This window comes from Podarcis filfolensis (assembly GCF_964270895.1).
Source record: "Podarcis filfolensis genome assembly, chromosome: 3".
In the NCBI taxonomy this organism is placed as follows: Eukaryota; Metazoa; Chordata; class Lepidosauria; order Squamata; family Lacertidae; genus Podarcis; species Podarcis filfolensis.
In genome coordinates, this window is record NC_139606.1 from 70,556,517 (window position 1) to 70,578,034 (window position 21,518).

The 21,518-nt window shown below is 40.1% G+C and overlaps 1 protein-coding gene and 1 long non-coding RNA gene across 5 annotated transcripts in view; one reads left to right on the plus strand and one right to left on the minus strand.

Moving 5' to 3' along the window:
• The window catches only part of PRKN (parkin RBR E3 ubiquitin protein ligase), a 610,775-nt gene that overhangs the window by 279,807 nt on the left and 309,450 nt on the right, over positions 1-21,518 (minus strand). For 2 of the 4 annotated variants that reach the window (XM_083605872.1, XM_083605875.1), the window contains exon 7: positions 3,938-3,997. The exons of the other annotated variants lie outside the window; for them this stretch is intronic. In XM_083605872.1, the coding sequence (XP_083461998.1) occupies positions 3,938-3,997 (60 nt within the window). The remainder of the gene's footprint in view (positions 1-3,937; positions 3,998-21,518) is intronic. 4 annotated transcript variants of the gene reach the window in all.
• Positions 20,031-21,518, plus strand: part of LOC310759091 — an 84,108-nt gene continuing 82,620 nt past the window's right edge. Inside the window, exon 1 of the long non-coding RNA XR_014546208.1 lies at positions 20,031-20,047. This is a non-coding gene — a long non-coding RNA (uncharacterized lncRNA). The remainder of the gene's footprint in view (positions 20,048-21,518) is intronic.

A 21,518-nucleotide genomic window follows, 5' to 3' on the forward strand; every position in this document is an offset into this window, starting at 1 on the left:
CAAATAACATTGCTGTACATTACATAACATCACTGCATATGACTTTATGCTTTGGGCTCATAAAAAAGCCTACAAATTTTGCTAGAGTGTGTGGGAACAACCATGATAATGGGGTAAGCAGCCAAGCCTAACAAGGCACATTAACTGATGAATCAGAGCATGTATTGCATCCACATGAGGTTTGTTTTCAGAATATTATTTTCTTTCCCATTAGGATGACAAGTGCCTTTGCCTCCATTTCCAGATGACATCTCTTTCGGTGAAAATAAATAAACCTGTTTCCCCATTTTTATAAGATATCATTGCTAACTAATTTCTAAATTACTGTGCTTTTTTAATAAAAAAAACAACAACACCCCTATTAGTGTACTTGTACAACATTATTCCAGAATCTTACATTTGCTCTCCAAATATATAAGCCAATTAACACATTTAGAGGTGGGTTGCCAAATTGCCTTGAGATGCCTTTAGATTCCACAGCCTAAGAGGAATATGGCTCACACTAACATCAGTGGCAAATGCAAATTTACAGGCTCCTATCTAAGTTACATCCAAAAGGCCAGAACAAATAAAAGCAAAAAACACCGTAATTTTGTTTCGCTCATGAGTGAAACTGTGGGCAATCTTTGTACCATACCTTTGGTAGCACTTTTCTTTCTTTCTTTCTTTCTTTCTTTCTTTCTTTCTTTCTTTCTCTCTCTCTCTCTCTCTCTCTCTCTCTCTCTCTCTCTCTCTCTCTCTCTCCCCCACCCCTTTTCTTTTCTCTCCTGGCCTCCTCCTCCCAAAACTCCACTCCAGCTGGGACAACTCCACCCCTGCACTCTGGCCAAGGAGCACCCAGCACCCAGGAACGCCATTGCTCCATAAGCTGGACCTGGCCCCTGGACCACTCCTTGGGGGAAGGGCCTTAACTCTGCTTTGCATGCACAAGGTCCCAGGTTCAATCCCCAGCATCACCAAGTATAATTGGGAGAGAATCTGCCATAAACTTTTGAGAGATGCTGCTAGTCAGCTTAGGCAAGGCTGAGCTAGATGTACCAAGGTCTGACTCAGTATAAGGCAGCTCTCAGTGGCCTATGTACATCCCTGGAGTGATATTTACAAACCAGTGACACAACACCACAACAATCATCAATACCATGCAGGACAGAAACAATCCAGGACAACTTAACACTAGTGAACCTTAACTGAGGTCTGCATGGCAGATTCCATCCTCTCATTTTTTTCTGCCAAAAAAATAAAAGGAAACAAAAATGGAACACAACCAGTCACATTTATCTACTTTACAGTTGATATAAAACCTGCTACTGTTATATCTGTTTTGAGGCCTGAACTTAAGCTTCGTACTCCAATCCAACCAAAGGGCAAGAGTTATACTCCAGCCACAAATGTTATGTCATGTCATGAGATAAAAGCAAGCAGTAATATTTGTTCCCTTGTGACTTACTTCTGGATTCTTCAATGCATGGTTAATTTTATTGACAGGTGTGTGTGTGTGTGTGTGTGTGTGTGTGTGTTGGTGTGTAATAGACTGGGTACAAACCTGAAGGTGATTATTCTGAATGTCTGCGTCTATGTGGTTTCTCTTTCAACTTTTCACACAACCTCGCAAAATGTGTGTACATTATATACACACAACAATATATACACTGTTTTTGTTTTGTGTGCATGTGTGTGGATTTTAAGATGATCTGGAGAAAACGTGTTTCATTCCTGCTAGGTGGATTACACAGGAAGCTGTTTTAAACTGAGTTAAACCAATTGTCTTAGAATTATAGAATCAGAGGATGATGCAGTGGGAAGGGACCCTGAGGGTCATTTAGTCCAACTCCCTGCAATGCAGGAATCTGTTTGCCCAACATGGGACTCAAACCCACGACCCTGAGATTAAGAGTCTCATGTTCTACTGACTGAGCCGGAGCTGGGCTGTCCATCCAGTTCTGTATTTGTCTACACTGACTGGCTGAGGTTCTCCAGGATTGTAGACTGGGGTCCCTCCCTGCCCTACATGGAGATGAGAGGGATTGAACTTGGCGCCTTCTGCCTGCAAAGCAGATGTTCTGCCACTGCACCATGGCTCTTCCCCACTGATTGTTTCTTTTTATCATGTATGAAAAGATCCTAGCAGATATGAATGATCCCTGTTTGAAGAGTGATGAAAAAATTGAGGAATTGGAACAGACAGGCAAGACACTAGATAGCTCCTTGGGAGATCGTTCACTTTGAAATGAAACTGATGTAGAGTCTAGGCAGTTACATCTGATTTTGAAGGGAAGTCTTTTGAGATGTTGCTGCAGATGTGACTAGAAGGAGCCCAAGGATTCATCTCTGTGGTATGCATGAATGGCAGCATGTCTCGAACCGTGGTAAATGTATAATTCTAAGAAGTAGTGGAACACCTTCTTTTCAGCCTCCACTGATAGGACAAATTAACCGTACTGTTCTGGTATCGGGGTCAAAGGTATCCCAAGAAAGACATACAAAATCAAATACTTGGCGGGTCAGGTATGACGGCCTTTGCTAGTAAACAAAAACATACCTTTCCTGAGATCCCCCCCATTAACACAATATGGTGGTGCATAAGCCTTTGGGCTCGGCACCATATAAAGTGCAAAAAACACATTTTACAATCTTCCCCTTTTCTTGGGTGTCATCAGGCCAAATCCTACCAGTTATGAGGCCTCCTCTCTCAACATCCCAGATGTGTCTAGACTCAACCCAGAATATTTTTGGCCTATCCTTTCAATGGAGACAATGCTGAGCCTCACTTAGGCATGTGGCACTGAACAAAATGTAGGTCAAAATAGCTGTACAAACCACAACAGTGGTGAAGATACAATCTGATGCAAATTGGTCCAGAGCAGTTTTCCCTGTGTATTTAAATATATGCTATGCACAGTCAAAATGTCCCTACGGCATTCTGTGTCAACCAACTCCTTTCCAACTGCAGTTGTTAAAAATCCAAATGTTTTCTCTCCTACATTTATTTAAAAAGACCACCACAGATTATGTCCTACAAAAGTAACACAGCCTATCTGCCTTTGTCTTGGGCCCTGAAAGGTGCTTCACACCTTGCAGACACACCCTGATATTGTGTTCTCAATAGACAGCCACAACAGGTGGCTTATGAAGTTCTTTGGTGAGCATAGCTAGTGCATGCTTGACAAAGGACCTGGATGTTTAGACTGTCCTTTAATGTTAATTTAAAATATCAACAATGCTATTTTGAAAGGCTCAGCTATTTTTAAATCAGCCTAAATTATTATATGTTGTTAATTTGTGGTTTTAATTTTGTATGTTGTATAGGAAAATGGGATAGAGATATTATGATTTTTTAAAAAATTAAAATGATTATATTCTTCCTTTCAGTGCTGGATTGATATAATTTTGTGGTCGGAGATTAAACCATAGTTTCCAGTTTGGATGCAACAGAAAACTGTGGTTTAACAACCCTGGAAGTCTTTCATTAGAGCACAATGAGAGAAGGGGTGGGGGAAGCACAATTCTCATTCTCAGTCAAACCATGGTTTATTAGACCAAGATCATTACACACAACTCTGCCATTGATTTTTTGTAGTTTAGCAATACAATAAATACCATTCTGATGTCTCTATTTAATGCCAGAACAACTGGCTTACATGGCTGAAACTCTTATGAAGCAATTAAAAATTCTGCCACCCACTTTAGCATTATCAATGGTTTCTGTAACAAAGGACAACGTCAGTGTTAATTTTGGTACTGTGTCATGACACACAGGAATAAAATTAAAGTGAAAATGACCTATCAAATTTACTTGGCAGGTGCTAATTCACTTTGATCTATCCCTGGCCATAATAATTTCACGACGGCAGAGAAACCATACATATTTATAAATGTGGGAGCAGGCGGCTGTTGTTCTGTTTGTAATTTACAGCAACAAAGAATTCATTTAGATTACCATACTTGAAGTCCCAAGGTGACTCTGTCGTGGTTACAGGCCCCCTGCTGTGCAGGATACCTAACATAATAAAGAACAAAGCAAAAACAAGGCTACATTGAGGCAGGGGCTCCTGGGTAATCAATTCAGGTATTTACAGCTGAAACAATAGTACTGTGCAAATCAGCATCATTACTACAATTTGCTGATGGGAACTCCAGGGAATTGAGCAAGTGTCTGCCTGCAAAGCAGCTGATTAATCCAAGTTACTTATGTTTGGTTAATGCATTATTGTTTCCATCATAATTAACAATAAATGAGTACTTAGGAGGGGAAATGGGTAGTCAAAAGCCCATCAAGTGGACTGACAGTGCAGCTCTATCTCCCCACCCTCTACACTGACCATTATATCTGTATAAATTAGAAAACAAACAACATCCTTCACACTTGGGGCTGCTGTTGAGAAGCTCATTCACAGTGCAGTCCACTCCACCCTGTGTTGCACTGGACTTGCCTGAGTCATAATCACTGACAGCTTTACACATGTTCAAAGGAAACTCAATAACAGCTTAAGTGAACCAGACATTTCCTAAAGGGGGATCCTTGATGTCTCAAGCCAGCAAGTGCAGATGCCTATAAGGATGTATGTATCAGTCTGTTTCTACCCTGCAACAGATTTATTTATGTTCATTCATAAGTCCATTCCATCTGGTTCCTGCATTTATCTCCACATTCTTGGTTTTTAAAAATCTATAAATAGGTATTTAAATAACAATTTTACCATAATGTACACATGTCTAAAAGACATTTTCTCCTAAAATACACATGTTGGTACTTTGATCTGAGAAGTGTGCTACCTTAGTCTAGAAGGTGCAGATCAGGTCAGTTCACACAGGAATTCACAGAAATCGACTTATTCAAGAAGCCTTACATGCACAAGCACACCCACACCCACCTACAATTCCATTTCAATTTCTTCTCCCTCAGAAAAGCATCTGTTTTGGCTCCAGAGAATATGTGATACATAACATGAAAGGTACTATGCTTTTTTTAGTCGTTTGATTTTAATCAATATGGGAATATACATGCTTTCAAAGTTATGTCAAACTATTTGCAGCACAAAAAATAAAGGTCCCTGGGTGTAATGCTGGCACTCTTTCAAAATGGCTAAGCTATCAGCAGTGAAATGTAGGATTAAGCCTTCTCATTTCTCTTCAGCATGAATTCCCCAGGCAAGGAGGAGGTTGGCTAGATGCTGGTTAACCACCTCTGGTTAAAAGGAAATTTGTGGTAGATGTAAATTACCATTTTGCCACACATCTGTCCTTAATGTGTGGTAATAGTTTTCTTATCATTTGGTAAGATAAATTATGGCAGGACTGCAGAGCGAATATTGAGGAATTCTGGACCTTTGTTTGCCTCATGGTTAGCATCATCCATACTGTTGTTTAATGTGGATAGTAAACTTCCTGTACATCTATTAATTTCCTGTTGTCCATATGCTGTTCTCCAAATTACTGCCTTCCTACCAATTCCCCTCCCTCAGGCTGGATTTTCACATACCAGGGATACTCTGAAAAGGAGAGGCGTGAGAAAATCCAAATTAGTGGAGGGGAAAGTGTGCGAAGGCAGTGATTTAGAGGAGAACACCCTATGGAGAACAGGAAATTAATGGATGTACATGAAGTTTACTATCCACATTAAACAACAGTATGGATGAGCTCATAATCAACATCCGTAGCAATGCAGTAATCAGCCATGGTTAGAACTGGTGAGAAAGGAGAATGCATGTTGGACAGGGACTGGGAAAATGGAGTGGGAAATCCCAGAGCCCACGTCCAGATCTTCCAACCATGGGTAAAACATCCCTGCACAAGCTCCTGCAATGGGTCTCTGAAGCTTATATGCTACTACGTGAAGAAAAACCATACTGGTAAAGAGATCTTACTGGGCCTATTTTCTAGCAAGCTAGAAAACAACAGATTGTGTGTGATCTCCCAAAAATTAGAATCTCGTATAGTTGCCTTTCCAATTCACATAACTGTCTCCAGTGGCATGCACTGAAAAAATATATTTCACAAACCAAATAAAAAGAAGGAATTAAAAAATCTAGATAAGGTTGAATCAAGATGCATTTCAGTCCTCTGATGGCCTCACTGCACTTCTTCCTCCAGTCAAAAACTATCAATTGCATTTCAAATGAAGCTTCCCCCACCCCTTTCAAATGAAGCTAAGACAGCACAGTCTGAAATCTCCTGGTGTGCTGGGATGCAGGAGTGCCTTGAAGCCAAGGTGGAAGCTAGATTATTTGCATGCAGTGTGAAAGTTACAATACACTGATTTGCAAGCTGTTGAAAAAACGTGAAGGAATTAATTCTTCTCTGCAGTCTGTCGCTCTTCATTTCCCAACATAAAATTCAACACAAGCTTAGGTTTGAAAACAAAGTGAACAAGAAAAGAGGCTAGGAAGTTCTTTGGTATTCTATTAACAGTGGAACAACATGAGTGAAATGAGAAATGGTTAAAACATGGCATTGAGAGCTGAAGCCTACTAGGAAAAAGTCAGGAAATTTTATCAGGGTTTGAGGCTACATCTGAATCTAACCATCATATGGCAATCATTCAGAAAGAAGAAGCCGCAATACTACCACAACAACTCTGGAGACCTATTGCATTTGAGACAGGGCTCTTGGGAGTGCTGTGTGGAAGCAAGATGAAAGATCTCCTCTGTGATGAACCGGTGAAAACTGGGAACGTGACTTCTGATCCTCCTTCCTTGTTCAACACTCTCTGGCTGATTATATGTATATAAAACTGAGACTGTGCACTGACATCACAATAGCAGCAAGGTTCAAAGAAGAAAGAGATGGACAATGACATCCACAGGTCCAAAGTACATTCATGGGCTTTTTGTATAATTCTCCAGCAGGAGCTCCCCAAATGGCTCATTCATATGAGGTCCCAAGTTTTGCCACATCTTGCAGAATAATGATCCTCTTCCTTATCCTCAAAAATCCAGAGTGAATATAAACATTATCTAGATCAAATGTAGGTTTCCTAGAGCCCGCAGGTCCTGCATTTTAGCCCAAAAGTCTGCACCTGATAAAGAACTGAATTTAGATATTTGGGTTAATTTCCTTGACATCAGCTGGTTGGATGTCAAATCAATCTGCCCCCCCCCCCAGCGCAACAAATCAGATTGTGGTCAGTTCATTTGTATTTATATTCCAAGTCACAAAACTGACTTTTCTTATAATCAAAGAGCTGAAAATATAACTCTGTATACCAGTTAAACCTGTCCAGTTTAGATGATACTCTTAGAGAACGCATTAGCACCTCTAAAGCACTTACCGGAAGTGAACACAGTGAGACTTATTGTTGTAGGATTAGGTGGCATATCAAATCTCCTTGGTCTTGCTATGAGACACCTGAGGCCAATTAGAATTTTGTCACATTAGCTGCCAATTATTGTTCTGATCATTCTGCTACAAAGCCTGCCCACAGATCTTCATCAAGCTCTTATCAATTCCAACATAAACTACAGTAACTAACTGACCAGACTGCAGTTTAGTATCTATCTGGTGCTTTACAGCAGGGAAGGGGAAGAGATGTACACAATTACTGACCCTTGCATGAGCCTGTCTTGTACCAACCTTGTTCTCTCTTCCTGAACATCCTTTTTTATTCTATTTGACTGTCTGGGTCATTATGAAAAGATAAAAAAAGATTAAGATCACTATCCACTTGGATAGATAGTATTTTATCTTGGGCTACCTTGAAAACTTTTCAAATGAGTACTGAGGCTATTTAATAAACATTATACACAAATGTGTTGGAAGTAATGACACAAAGTAACCTCTTCTGTATCTAAACAAAAGTCATATACAGTGAGAGAAGTTGGGAACCCTTTCCAAAAGCGCATCTGAAGATCAAAGAATGAAATATTTACAGCAGGGAATACTGTATATAACATTATTTCAACTGAACTAGGGGCAAACGTTTGTCAACAGTTCTTCTATACCAAGTCAAATTTAGCCCCAAGCCGCCATGTTAGGCACCATCAAACTTTTATACTATGAGCAAGATTCCTGAGGAGTGTGAAGTGAATTTACACATACTCTGACAGAGAAAAGCTGTAAATAAAATATGGCCTCAGATTCAGCAGTAGATTCCAAATGATCTCTGCCTCCAGGGTTATAGAATTAACTCCAGTTTCAAGGGTCAAGTGATGGACTGGGAAGACCTAAAGCAGCAGTGTGGCTGAAACTAAGGAGGCATGGATCCAATCAATCCCTGGATAGGAAACTGCTGGGAATCTCATGTAAAAGAAGCATAATAAACAAATATAGCAACAAAAGAAAATACAACAAAGCAACAGGTTCAAAATCATGAAGTCAAATTATTAAAATGCAGTCTGAAGTAACAATGAACAGAGCAATGTCACAAATACAAGTTGTTGGGTTGTTGTTGTTTTTTAAAATGAGATTGAAATTCACCCAAGGAGAACTGTTGTCTCAGCAGCATGCTGAGGTCCCATGAATGCTACCTGGTCAAGATTTGCTGTTCAACCTGCCTCTCCTGAGCTCTGTTTTACAAACAGCCATTGCACAATTATGTTGTGACTTGTTCCAACAATGTGAAGATGATAAGGACTGCATTGGGCAGGGTGTGTGTGCCGTAAGTCAGATAAAGCCAAATTCCCTGGCCTGGACAATCATTGGAGTTGAGGGCAATATCTCCCAAAGCATTACCTCCTCCTCTTTTGACACTTTCTCTGAGCTGGGGTTGAGGGGATTGAGACCAGAGAAAACAACTATCCTCTAAAATCCTCTAAAATTTAAATACTGACTTACTTTAAAGGTAAAGGGACCCCTGACCGTTAAGTCCAGTTGCAGATGTCTCTGGGGTTGCAGCCCTCATCTCGCTTTACTGGCCGAGGGAGCCGGTGTTTGTCCGCAGACAGCATGTGGACAGCATGACTAAGCTGCTTCTGGCGAACCAGAGCAGTGCACGGAAACACCATTTACCTTCCCGCCGGAGCGGTACCTATTTATCTACTTGCACTTTGATGTGCTTTCGAATTGCTAGGTTGGCAGGAGCAGGGACCAAGCAACGGGAGCTCACCCCATCGCGGGGATTCGAACCGCTGACCTTCTGATTGGTAAGCCCTAGGCTCTGTGGTTTAGACCACAGCACCAGCCGCATCCCAGTGACTTACTTTATTTCATTGTATTTCATTATTTTTTTAGTTCTCTCCCCATATATATATATATTAAAAAGCAACTATCATGAAAGTTTCTTAACTTTCAAAATGTATACAGAGTAAAAAGGAGAAACAAAACTGCCATTTTCCAAAGTTGATGTGAAATTACCTTTTTCTATAAGGCATTATTGAAGATACTGTGAAGAACACAGAGGTGCACCTGGATGCAGATAAAGATTGCTCATCTGCGTGCAACAGTCCCTCCCTCCTTTTATTTTCAAATGCTGAGTGGGGAAAAGGGAGGGGGGTAACAATGTCAATCAAACTCTCAAATGAATCTGAGTACCAGAGTGCTGAGGTAGGAGAAAGAAATACAATTACAGACCATAAAGTACATTCAATCAGCAATTCTATGGTGCAGAAGCGGAAGATGTTGTTATTCTAACATTAGCACTAGGAAAAAGTACAGCAAACTAAAAACAATTTTGCCATTTTCAATTTATGCTTTTGAGTAAAAGTGAGATTCCAATCTATTTTGGTGACTATGAATACTGAACCAGGGCCAATAGTTATTCTGAACACATTAATCAAGAGTAAAAGAGTGTGGCTTTTCAGTACAAAGGTGTGTTCCTTACACAGAAATGCTGAGCAGCTTCTTTGTTTTGGTGTGCTTGGCATGAGAGAGCTATAATGCATGTTTCCTCAGTAGTGCACAGGGACCCACTATCTTTTAGAGAGAACACACAGACCCGCTCAGCAGTGTAACTTTCCTTGCCTAATTGGCTCAACTAAATCCTCCTCCCTCGCAGCTGGTTGCTGTAGCAACACGTTGGGATTCTGCAAGTCCCAGCATTCCATAGCACTGACTACAGACATCCAATCATATGCCACTTTGCAATGTGGCACTCACCTTCCATTTACAAGGTCACCTTGTTCAGAAAGTAAGTGGAATACTCTTTCTTTTTGTATAGATCTGGAGCTCACTGAAGAGTACATCTAAGCATCATGAGGGGGTGTTTCATAACAAGAAGATTACAGTCTGAGAAACATTCCGGGGGGGGGGTTATGTATTGATCTACTGCTCTTCTACACCTCTTCGCCCAAATAGGATAAAGCACCCCATACATTGAATCCCCAGAGAATTGAAACAAAGGTATCCTAGGAGGAATGTGGGATGCAACAGAAACACAGTCACCCATTTTCCCATATAAAATATGTCAACTGAAAATAAAAATCAGATGAATGAAGGATTATGTCTTGTGCAGAAACTGCTGTTTTTAAACTAGAGAACCAAGTTGATCACTCCTGGCAACTTGTAATAGTAGGACATAAAAAGAGCGGGAGGACTTGTTTATCATGGGCTGTAGAAACTGCGCGTCCCAGAACAATATATATATATATATATATATATATATATATATATATATATATATATATATTCTCCTCCTCCTCCTTATCCCACCCTTCACCCTAATGCTCCAGGGTAGGGTACACCAATTTAATAGCACAATGTTAAAAACAGTTTAAAACAATTTACCGTTCCGAAGGTCAACGGTTCAAATCCCCGCAATGGGGTGAGCTCCCGTTGTTTGGTCCCAACTCCTGCCCATCTAACAGTTTGAAAGCAAGTCAAAGTGCAAGTAGATAAATAGGTACCGCTTCAGCGGGAAGGTAAATGGCATTTCTGTGCACTGCTCTGGTTCGCAAGAAGCGGCTTAGTTATGCTGGCCACATGACCCAGAAGCTGTCTGTGGACAAACGCTGGCTCCCTCGGCCTATAGAACGAGATGAGCGCCGCAACCCTAGAATCGTCTGTGACTGGACCTAACAGTCAGGGGTACCTTTACCTTTACTACAAACATAGGTCGGGGGGTCAAAGGTCAAGGCAAAGAAGTGCATCTTCAGCATTTACTGAAAGCTTTATGTTGTGAACCAACCTAAGATCTACGGTTGAAGGGCAGTATACTAAACAAACAAACAAACAAACAAAGTGAGGTTGCCAGCCAGATGCTCTTTTGTGGGCAGTGTTCCACAATTTAGGGGCTGCCACAGAGAATGTTCTCTCATGGGCCATCCCCCTAAACCTCTGAGGGTGGTGGAACTATCAGGAGGGCACATATTGTTCTGGTCCTGTATTGCCTTACGAAGCACCTGGATCTTACTACAGGAAACCTATTGTGAGTTGACTCATGCCTGTGTGTTATGTACATCGGTAGCTGGAGCATGGGCTAAACAAGGAGAAGGGCCATCTTCTAACACCCTGAGCACCCTTATGCTGGCTCAACATCTTATGCTAGAGGTCCCCCCCCACCCGCGTGGTGCTACAGTAAGACTGAACAGCATGAGACTTTGGGTTTCCTATTCTACATTCGTACTTTAACATGATGAACAAGAGAGAAATGTTAATTCACTACCATGTTAAACTGTCCACCAGCAGGTACTGTAAGACATTCATTTATTTTGGAACCTGAGATGCTTGGTGGGGATAAAATAACCTGGTATTAAAGTAGGACTGAACTGCCAGTCCAATGAGCTTTGAATGGGATCAGTGATATATTGTGCTTCATTTCCAGCAGCAAAATGTTTTGGGTCAATCCTGGTTCATATTGCATGACCTTGAATCTACACAAACATTGCACCTTTAGGTGAAAACACTGAATGTGTGGATCAGGCTATGAGGTCCCCCCCCCCCAATCTTACTGTTGTTCCAATATCTATGAAACACAGCACCATGGAACATTGCTAAAGTGAAAAGCTGGAATAAGATGCCAGAAGACAGCAAAACACTTTTTTTATATCATCACAGCAGATAGTGGAAACTCATTTAAAGTCATAATTCTCCTTGCTATCCCCTTTCCTCACTTTCCCTAACCTTGCTGTCTAAGTTTCTTTCAGAGAATTAGAAGCACAGATAGGGTGAAAGGGATTTCAAAGGTTTTTCTAGACTCTCTGCTGGCTCTTTTTTCATGAGCTTAAGAACTGTTTGGTAATGAAGGAAGCAATATTTTTCACTTTTCCTTTAGACAAGAGAACAAAATAAAATAAAAGAGCAACATAAAAGCAAGGGGCACATGGACACCGGGTTCTGTCTTTTAAGCAGCCCACTCCCCCACCCCATATCTCACATATCTGAAGAAGCATTTCATTTATTGTGACACATTGTAATAAAGCATTTGAAAATCTAAGCTCAACATACAAGGCAGAGCCAGCTCATAGCTAGTTTAAACTAAGTGAGAACATTACTCAAAGGAAGAAAACTTCACCTTCTTAAAAAAGGAATTACAGTGGTGAACTAATTTAAGATTCTCTAGGAAATATTTCTAGCTATTATCTATGCTCTAATAACATCTAGGCTAGATTATGATAAGCAACATACATCTGGCTGCTTTTGAAAAGTGTCCAGCAATTGCAACTACTGTAGAAATCAGTCCACTGTATCCTTGCAATAACCCTGTGGGGTAGGTTTGGCTGAGAGGCTATGACTGGCTTCAGGTCACCCAGTGGACTCCACAGCCAAGTAGGAATAGTGGTGGTTGACAAGGAAAAGTAGGTATAAAAGGAGAATTCCTGGATGCCAAGATCCAAGTTTGAGGCAAGTAATCTTTGGTTAAAACCACAAAATATGCAGCAAAGTAAAGCATGAAAGTGTAGGCTGTTAGACTTTTAAGATATGCCCCTGCGATTTCCTTCCTCTTCCCCCAGCATAGAAAAAGACCACACGTTTAGTAAGTTTAAAATGATTTACTTACTAACCCTTCAAAGATTCATGTGCTTTTCCATGCATCAGTCAGAAAGCATAAGCAGTAAAACTTGGCTTAGTTACAATGGTGAAAGTTAATAAATTATTGGTATAGGAACTCAAAAAAGGCTTGTAAGAGCCATGCAGCTAAGCTGCAACAACCAGCTTAGCTTCTTCACACACTGAACTTCTCTGGTAGACTTGGGGAACAAAGACTTGATTACCTAGTCCCTCTCAAAGTGAGCTTCTCCTGGCAGGACAGCTTACGCTATGGTATTGACCCCTCAGTTAGACTTAAACATGTTGGTTATATGAGGCTGGTCTCCCAAGTCCTGGTCTGACACTCTAGCCACTATACCACCCTGGCTCTCATACTTGATTCCAAGTGGAAGGGCAAAATCTGTAAATGAGAAGGAGCCTTTGATGAATGGAACTAACTTCTGACTAACAGGCCCAATTACTATAATGCACTCTATGTGGGGCTGTCCTTAGATGTGGTCCATAAGCTGCAGCTGGAGCAGAATGTGGCAGCTAGGCTGCTAACTAGAGCGACCTATCAACAGCACATCACACCTGCACAGAGGGATCTGAGCAAGCCGTCAATATGCTACCATACCAGGTTGAAAGTTTTAATATTGGTCTATAAGGACCTTAGCAACTTAGAACCAGGGTAGCTGAAAGATTGCCTTATCTCCACAAACTAGTTCAGTCACTATAGTAATCAGGGGAGGAGCTTCTTGTAGTCCCACATGGCCCCAAGGTCAGAACTATGGTGACATGGAGCAGGCCTTTTAGTGTAGCAACTCCAATATTACGAAACTCCCTTCTGGTGGCATTTCATCACCCACTGAAGACATTTTATTCTTCTACCAGATTTTCCAAGATGGATTATCCTAGCCTGGTTGCTGTTCATTTGGGAATAGTATATCATTTTAGTAGGGCCCCCCCTCCAAATCTGAGTATTCATATACTGTATTACATGCTGCTTTTGAGATTCTTTTGAATATAAATGAGTTAAGAAACTTTCTAAATTTCTTAACACACACACACACACACACACACACACACATATGGATAAATCAGCTCAATATTAAGTGCTCCATGGAATTTCCATTTTAATATACTTTCCAGCTGATTGCACAAAAGCAATGCCTCAGTAGCACTGAAGTCTTCTACTGTAGAAGCAGACAACCATTACTATTATACTATTATATTCACATATGTGCCAATAAAAAGTTAAAGTGTACCAAGTGAAGTGGGTGACACCCCCCCAAAAGGTCCTTTTCAACAGTGGCACCCCTGTTATGGAATAACCTGGCATCATCGGTGTAGTAGACTTTTCCTCAAGTAGATAAAAGCCTTCTTGTTCACTCCAGCCATTTAAGACAGTATGGGCCACTGTTTTTAAAACATGTTTAACTGGGGAGGTGCAATAAGCTTTGATGTATTCAAACAGTGGTACACACCTTACCCCTTTTAATGGTTTTATGCTTTAATTTGCATTTCATTTGTGTTTCCTATTTATTAGGAGCACTTTTTACTTTTAATACATCACACGTCATAAATGTTCCACAAAAAGCAAAAAAAAAAAAAAAAAGGGCACATATTAGGAAACTGTGTTATGCTAAACCCAGACCGTTGGTCTATGCAGCTCAGGATTGTCTACACTGAACTCAGTGGCCTTTCAGGATTTCAAGCAGGCATCTCTCAAGTTTTACCTGGAGATGCCCAGGGTTGAACCTGAGGCTTTCGGAATGAAAAGCAGAGATGCTCTATACTTCGTTTATGGCTCTTTCTGCTTAATCCTTAGGATACATACATGACAAAGATTAACTTTGGTTTGTGATCAATGTAACCAACCATGGTTCAATAAGCACAACTTAAAAGTCTTGGAAATCAACCTGCAAGATAAGTCATGAGCCCTTTACAATAAAATACTTAATCCAAGTAAGGATGCTTGTGGTGCGTCATCTTTGGAACCACCACCCAAATTTAGCCCAAAGCAAAATCTAAAACAAACAAAACTCCTGAGGCATTTCAAAAGATGCTACAATAGTTTCAATACAACTAGCATTTTTTTCTCTAGGGGGTCTCTGATCTCTAGCCCACTCCTTTGTATTCTTCTACAGTGTTCTTCCTCCATCTCATTACTATGACAGAAAGGGATTATGAATGAGAATAGAGAAAGAAAGCCAAAGCTGTGTGAAAATCATGCAATAAAAGCCATCTTAAGAACAAATTAGTGTTTCAGGATTGCTAATTAAATCTTCCCAAATATGTTAGATACAGACTTTGTCAGTAAATCTGTTTTGTTCCCTGTCTTTGGACTCATTGACCAATACAAAGAAAATGGGAAACCATCAGGATTTAACTTCTGATTTAATTTACTAGTCTTGTGATGGAACTACTAAAGAGAACTGTTGAATTGTGTTCTGAGGTTTATACCAAACTGTGAACTAAAAGAGAAGATGAAATTGTTTGAACTGAAGCCACCACAAAGGTCTGATGATGTAGAAAAGAAGAATCATATATTCATATTCATATATATATATATATATATACACACACACACACACACACACACACACACACACACACACACTCATATATATACATATACATACACATACACACACACACACACACATATACACATATATATACATATATATATACATTGCAATCTTGAAAGTAAAAGTCAAAAGAAATATTTATCTCTGTTATGCCTTGGAAAATTAATGCCAAGGAAAAAATACTTAGTGCATACTTCTAAAAAGTCTGATAATAAAGTTCTTAACACCAGGCATAATCCTTTCAGAGTCTCCATTTATTTCAAATGGAGAAGTTAAGTGCTTAAACTTCATCTGATAAAATACATGGATGGAACTGATTTTTTTTTCCTGCTTGAGCATGCCTGTAATTCTTTTAAAATAAATTCTAATTTCATTACGTGATTTTTAAAAAGATTCCACAAAACACCATATCTATTGCATAACAGCATATCTATCAATATAAAACTATTATATATAGACTGCTGTTGAAAATGGAGCATTTATCGTGAAAGAAAAATTCTACTTCGTTACTAGTTTTGTTAATTCTGAAAACATTAAAATAATTGGACTGCTGCTAGCAAGATATTAAGGTTCTTCACACAGAATTTGCTGTAATAGATCCCCTTCCCCCTTGTATTTATTTTATTTTATTGGGGGGGGGGTGCTCAAAGTCTGCCCAAAGTCAGGAGCTTGGTTTTACAAAAGATCTCCATCCACCGCATGGTGCAAATGTAGCCAAGGGGGAGTGCAGGTCAATGCATAATGAACTAGTTTATCTCTGCTTAGCCTAACTGAGCCAAACAGTCCCTTGATTCTTACATGATATGCTTTCAGTTTAGAACACCATATAGCACTTGTAATGCACCATTACTAGGGCATCAAAAGCTAGTTTCTGGATGCTTCTGACCAAATGGGGTTCCATACACGTTATGATTTACCACACAGCCTCACCCAAGGAGTGATTTTTAAAAAATGTTCCAATTGTCATACACATGTCAGGCCAATAATAGGGTAAGAGAGCCCATCTTGCCAAATTGTTTGGCCCACTGTCAGCTGGCAACTACTGAAGCTGGTGGGATGGTGAACTTCTCAGACAAAAGCATTAGAGGGAAAAAGTTGGACACCGTGAAATTTCACATTTCTAGGAGTCAGCATCAAATACCTTGATAGAGCTGTATTTTTTTGGTTCTGCTCGTACCAAGAGAGATGACCTAGTGACCAGCCTCCTCTGTTTTGGCCACTGCACTGACTTGTGGATTCCTCCGTTCCAGGAGCAAAATTCAGAAATCCTCACACAAGAGCAAATTGACCAGCTTCACAGCGATAACATTTCTCTAAGACACGGTGCAGACTGCATTGCTTTCTGCAAAGCTCTTTAATTGTCTGGCTCTGTTTCCTGCCAGATGCTTGGCGATATTGTAGCACAGGCCACAGAGAATATGCCTTGAGGGAAGAAACTGAATTTGCTGTGTTGTTTCTCTTCTAAGAAAACAGTAGTAGGAAAACCAAGAAACATCCATTAAGAAAATACCAATGTATGTGACTTGCAGGAAAAAAGCTGGTCCTTTTTTGTCACTTTGATATTTGGACAAAAAATTGTGTGTGCTCGCCCGTGTACACAAAGAGAGAATTCTTAATGGAAAACCCTACTGAGTGCAAACCTACCCCCTACTGACATCAACATTTGCTAAAGTCTAAAATGCTCCAAAATAATTAGAGATGATATTTAAGTTATGTAAAACTAGCTTTTGAAGTCTGCAAAAAGTGCTGTAGCACCTTAGAGAATGCCTGCAAGATTCTAATTTGGGGAACTGAATGCGTAGCACGTCTAATTCTCTCAGCCAAAAAATCCACAAGGGACATCAGCCAATGTACAGTTAGTTTAGGATGATGATCCTGGGTTCCGTGCAAGTTCTGCCACAATGTTCTCAGTCACTTGTGTCATAATTGGGCTCTAGATTCAGGGGTAGGCAAGGAGACACTTCACATACTTTTGGTTATGTTCTCACCAAGCCAGTGAAGACAGACCATTGCTTGCACAAGAGCTTCCAACAACTGGGTGCCCTACAGGTGTTCAAGACTACAACTCCATTCAGCCAGTCAACTGTGCAAGGAACAGCAATGAGGTGATTACTCAGAAGTAAGCACCCCTGAATTCAGTGGGACTTATTGCCAGGTAAGCGTGTACAGGATTGCAGCCAGTTTTGTGCCTGGTTGAAGTATTAATGCACCAACATCAGTACACTTGCTTGTGAGCTGTCCCAATGATTGGAATGGGAGGCTTGTGAATTGCAGCGGTGGCACTTTGGTCTAAAGCTTCTTCAGCTGTTTTAGGTCCGGGGTAGCCAATGTGGTGTCCGCCAGATGTTCCTGGACCACAACTCCCATAATTCCTGAATGGTTATGCTGACAGGGGCTGATGAAAGTTGTACTCCAAGACCTACCTTACATATATCCTCAAAGTAACTATTTCAGTCATTGTTTGTAGGGATATAGAACTTGGTGATTAACAGTCCCAGAAAGAGAGAGAGAGTGTGTGTATTCCACAGGTATTTGTTTTTTTAAATACTGAGCAACAATATACCGGTATTATAGAGGGTCACCTGCACTGGTGTGATGACAGGATTTTAACTCAGAATTTGTCAGTGAGGCATGGGCTGTTTATTAGTAACAGCAGGGCAACTTAAGTGAACATTTTCCTCTCTCACCATTGTCATCTCAGTACAATAGTATCACCAGTATCACCTATGCCATGGTTTATGAAGAAAGAAAGAAAGAAAGAAAGAAAGAAAGAAAGAAAGAAAGAAAGAAAGAAAGACTCATTTATAAGACAGAGTGACATGAAAAAGAAGCTCAGACCTTAAACAGGTTTTATACCCTTCTTTGCCAGGGCAAAATGTGCATCCATATGGTCTTGTAACTGACAAAACTGAAAATGTAGTTCCAAAATTCAGAACATACCATTACTCTTCAAAATCAAGCAAAAACAAATGCAAAGTGAATAGTAGCTATCAAATTGCCTGAGTTGTATGGTTTTTCTAAAATGTTGCTGATGACCAAGCTTTAATAGACTATCATAAAAATAATTTACTAAAGCACTAAATACATACTTCTGAATGTTTTTTGCAGGTATTGTACCAGCCTCTACCATTATTTAGTTACTGTAAGAAGATCAACATTTTAAAAAACAATTTATAGACTTTACATACCAGCAAAACACACTGTCCTCCATAGTGTTAACTCCCTACTTGGTGTGGTTAGGCTCACACTCTAACTGCAGGGTGCTAGCCAACATGAACCATACTCAGAGCATGCAATAAATAAATAAATATATAAATGCATATCCTAAAGTGTCCAAAAATACATATAATAGTAAAATTAACATACAAAATGAATTCAGTTGTTCAGATGATTTCCCATACAGCAAAAGAGATGCATTTGGAGCCTGCTTTCATTTGTGCATAGTCCTTACACTGGATAAGGAGAAGTGGCAGGGAGAAAGAACACTGGCAACACTGTTGCCAATGGGATTTAAGTAACCTGGGCACATTGTTAAAACAAATTTCAGTTTATGTATTGGTTCACACAAATAAAGAGAGTCCTGGAACAATTTACAGTGAGAATTGCATACAAAATATAATTTAAAAATCAGTTAAAACCAAACAAGCATACTAAAAATCATGAAATAGCATGAAATAACCACCCCATCCACAAAGGAATTAACACCAAAAATAAATAATTGAAAATCAAACCCTTAGTGCTGTCCAAATGCCAAAGAAAATAAAAAATATTTTCAGCTGGTGACCAAAGGATAACAAAGTTAGCACCGGCTAAGTTGCCTTGAGGATAGCTTTCCACAATTGAGGAGCCACCGCGAAAAGGCCCAAATATCTCTTGCAGGAGACACACAAAGAAAAGCCTCAGATGTTGATCACAGGGTCCAGGCAGGTTAAGCAGCAACTAGGGGCCCTTTCTTATGTTATTTTTGCAGAATGGGGATCTCATGTGGCTACATGACCTTTCTGGAAACCATTCTGCACCATTCTGGAAACTTCAAAACCTCTCAGCTGCTTGGGTAGGGGCCCACAGTGCAAGTCCTTCCCTGACTAGCATCCTATTTGCTTTTCAATATACTGATACAGTTTTGTTTCATGGTTGTGCAGTGTTGCTACTTATTGTAACAAGGCAAAAAAAAATAAAATGCTGCTTTTCCCCTACCCTGAAAACAAACTATTCCACTACATATATTGAAAGTTATGGCCATGTTCAATCTTGAAAGACTGCTAGATAAGCAACAGCTTAATTGGCCACCTACACAATTATCAATTATCTTTGTTCACCAGCATGACATTTTGTAAGAAGCAGCTTTTTGATAGCATTGTGCCTCTTGCACCATAGATAATCGTTTGTCAGCTTCAAAAAAGCTAGATGCTAAGTAGAAAGGCTCATTATTTTCCATTGTTGTTTGTAACTTCTCTGTGTCACTGTCTTTCTTTTTCCTTTCAGATCAGCTTACTTCTCTTATTATAGACAACTGAACTTAACGAACAAAAGCTAAGCAGATAGCAAAAAATGTAACTGGGGCTGCAATCTACTCAGAAGTAAGTCCAACTGAATTCAGTGGAGCTCACTCCCAGGTAAGTGGGGTTAGGACTGCAGCCTTCATTGTTGCTTTAATTCCACAGGCTGGAAATCAACACACCAATGAAGAGGGTGGCAAATGCCTTGAGCATGTTCCACCTTGAGTCTGGCCATGAGCAACAGAAGCAGGGACACATTAAAAGGATTTACTCTGTCAAAACTGGGACTTCTGCAACAATGAATAATTAGTTAAATAAAAATGACCATATTGATCTGACACGGAATGTATCCAACAATGGCCCTGGGCTAGTGGAAAACAGTTCTATCTAATTTTTGCCAATTCCACCCTATCAAATGCAACTTTCCCTGTTCTAATTCTGAGGATTTGGGGTCCCTCCAGAATAGTATGAGACATATGGCATGGGGGGGGGCTACAGCAGGCAAGGGGTTTGGCAAAAATGGACAGTACCATCTTGCAAGAATGGAAGCACTTTTCAATAGTGCAAAGTTGCTGGGTGATACAAGCCACTAACTGCTAGTGTTCCTATTGCTGATTCACAACATTAGATGAATGGGAAGTTATTAGAGGAGGAAATCACTCTAGTACAGGGGTCAGCAAACTTTTTCAGCAGGGGGCTCATCCATTGTCCCTCAGACCTTGTGAGGGGCCGGACTATATTTTTTGGGAGGAAATGAATGAATTCCTATGCCTCACAATAACCCAAGATGCATTTTAAATAAAAACACACATTCTACTCATGTAAAAACACCAGGCAGGCCCCACAAATAACCCAGAGATGCATTTTAAATAAAAAGACACATTCTACTCATGTTGAAACATGCTGATTCCCAGACTGTCCGCGGGCTGGATTTAGAAGGCGATTGGGCCACATCTGGCCCCTGGGCCTTAGTTTGCCTACCCATGCTCTAGTACTTGGGGTGCTTATCACCACCATGGATATGAAGATATTGTGTGTACATGATAAGAAACATGATTAGTAATTAGTTTCATCTAGTAGCGACCATTGCTTCATATAACCAAGTATTCATATGATGAACACTGTCATGTGAGTCAGCCTAAACAGATACTCTAATATCTACACAACAGATATTAGAAAGTATTCAGAGATCATGGTTGTTTCGCCCACATTTTCAGCAGACCCTCCCTTTTTCAGTGATTTTCAGTACTGATCCATGATTTATTTGCACTTTCCTCATGCTCTCAGCAACATCATCACATAGATATATCTGATTGGCTGTGCATCATGGCAATGCCATGCAGTTTCTGATTAGGTGAGATAACTCATGTGACTAATCCAAGGAGAGAGAAGCTGGAAATGCAGGTGTGGGTGGGGAAATAGAACAATGTTAATCGGGTTATTTTTTTCCAGCACAAATTTCCAGGCCAATTAAATTGTAATTTATACTTGAAAATCAAAAGTAGATTATCTAGCAGTTCCTATGCTATTTTGCCCAAATATTTGATACTGTTAAGCTGTATAGTTCCTGATTAGTGCTGAGTTGTAG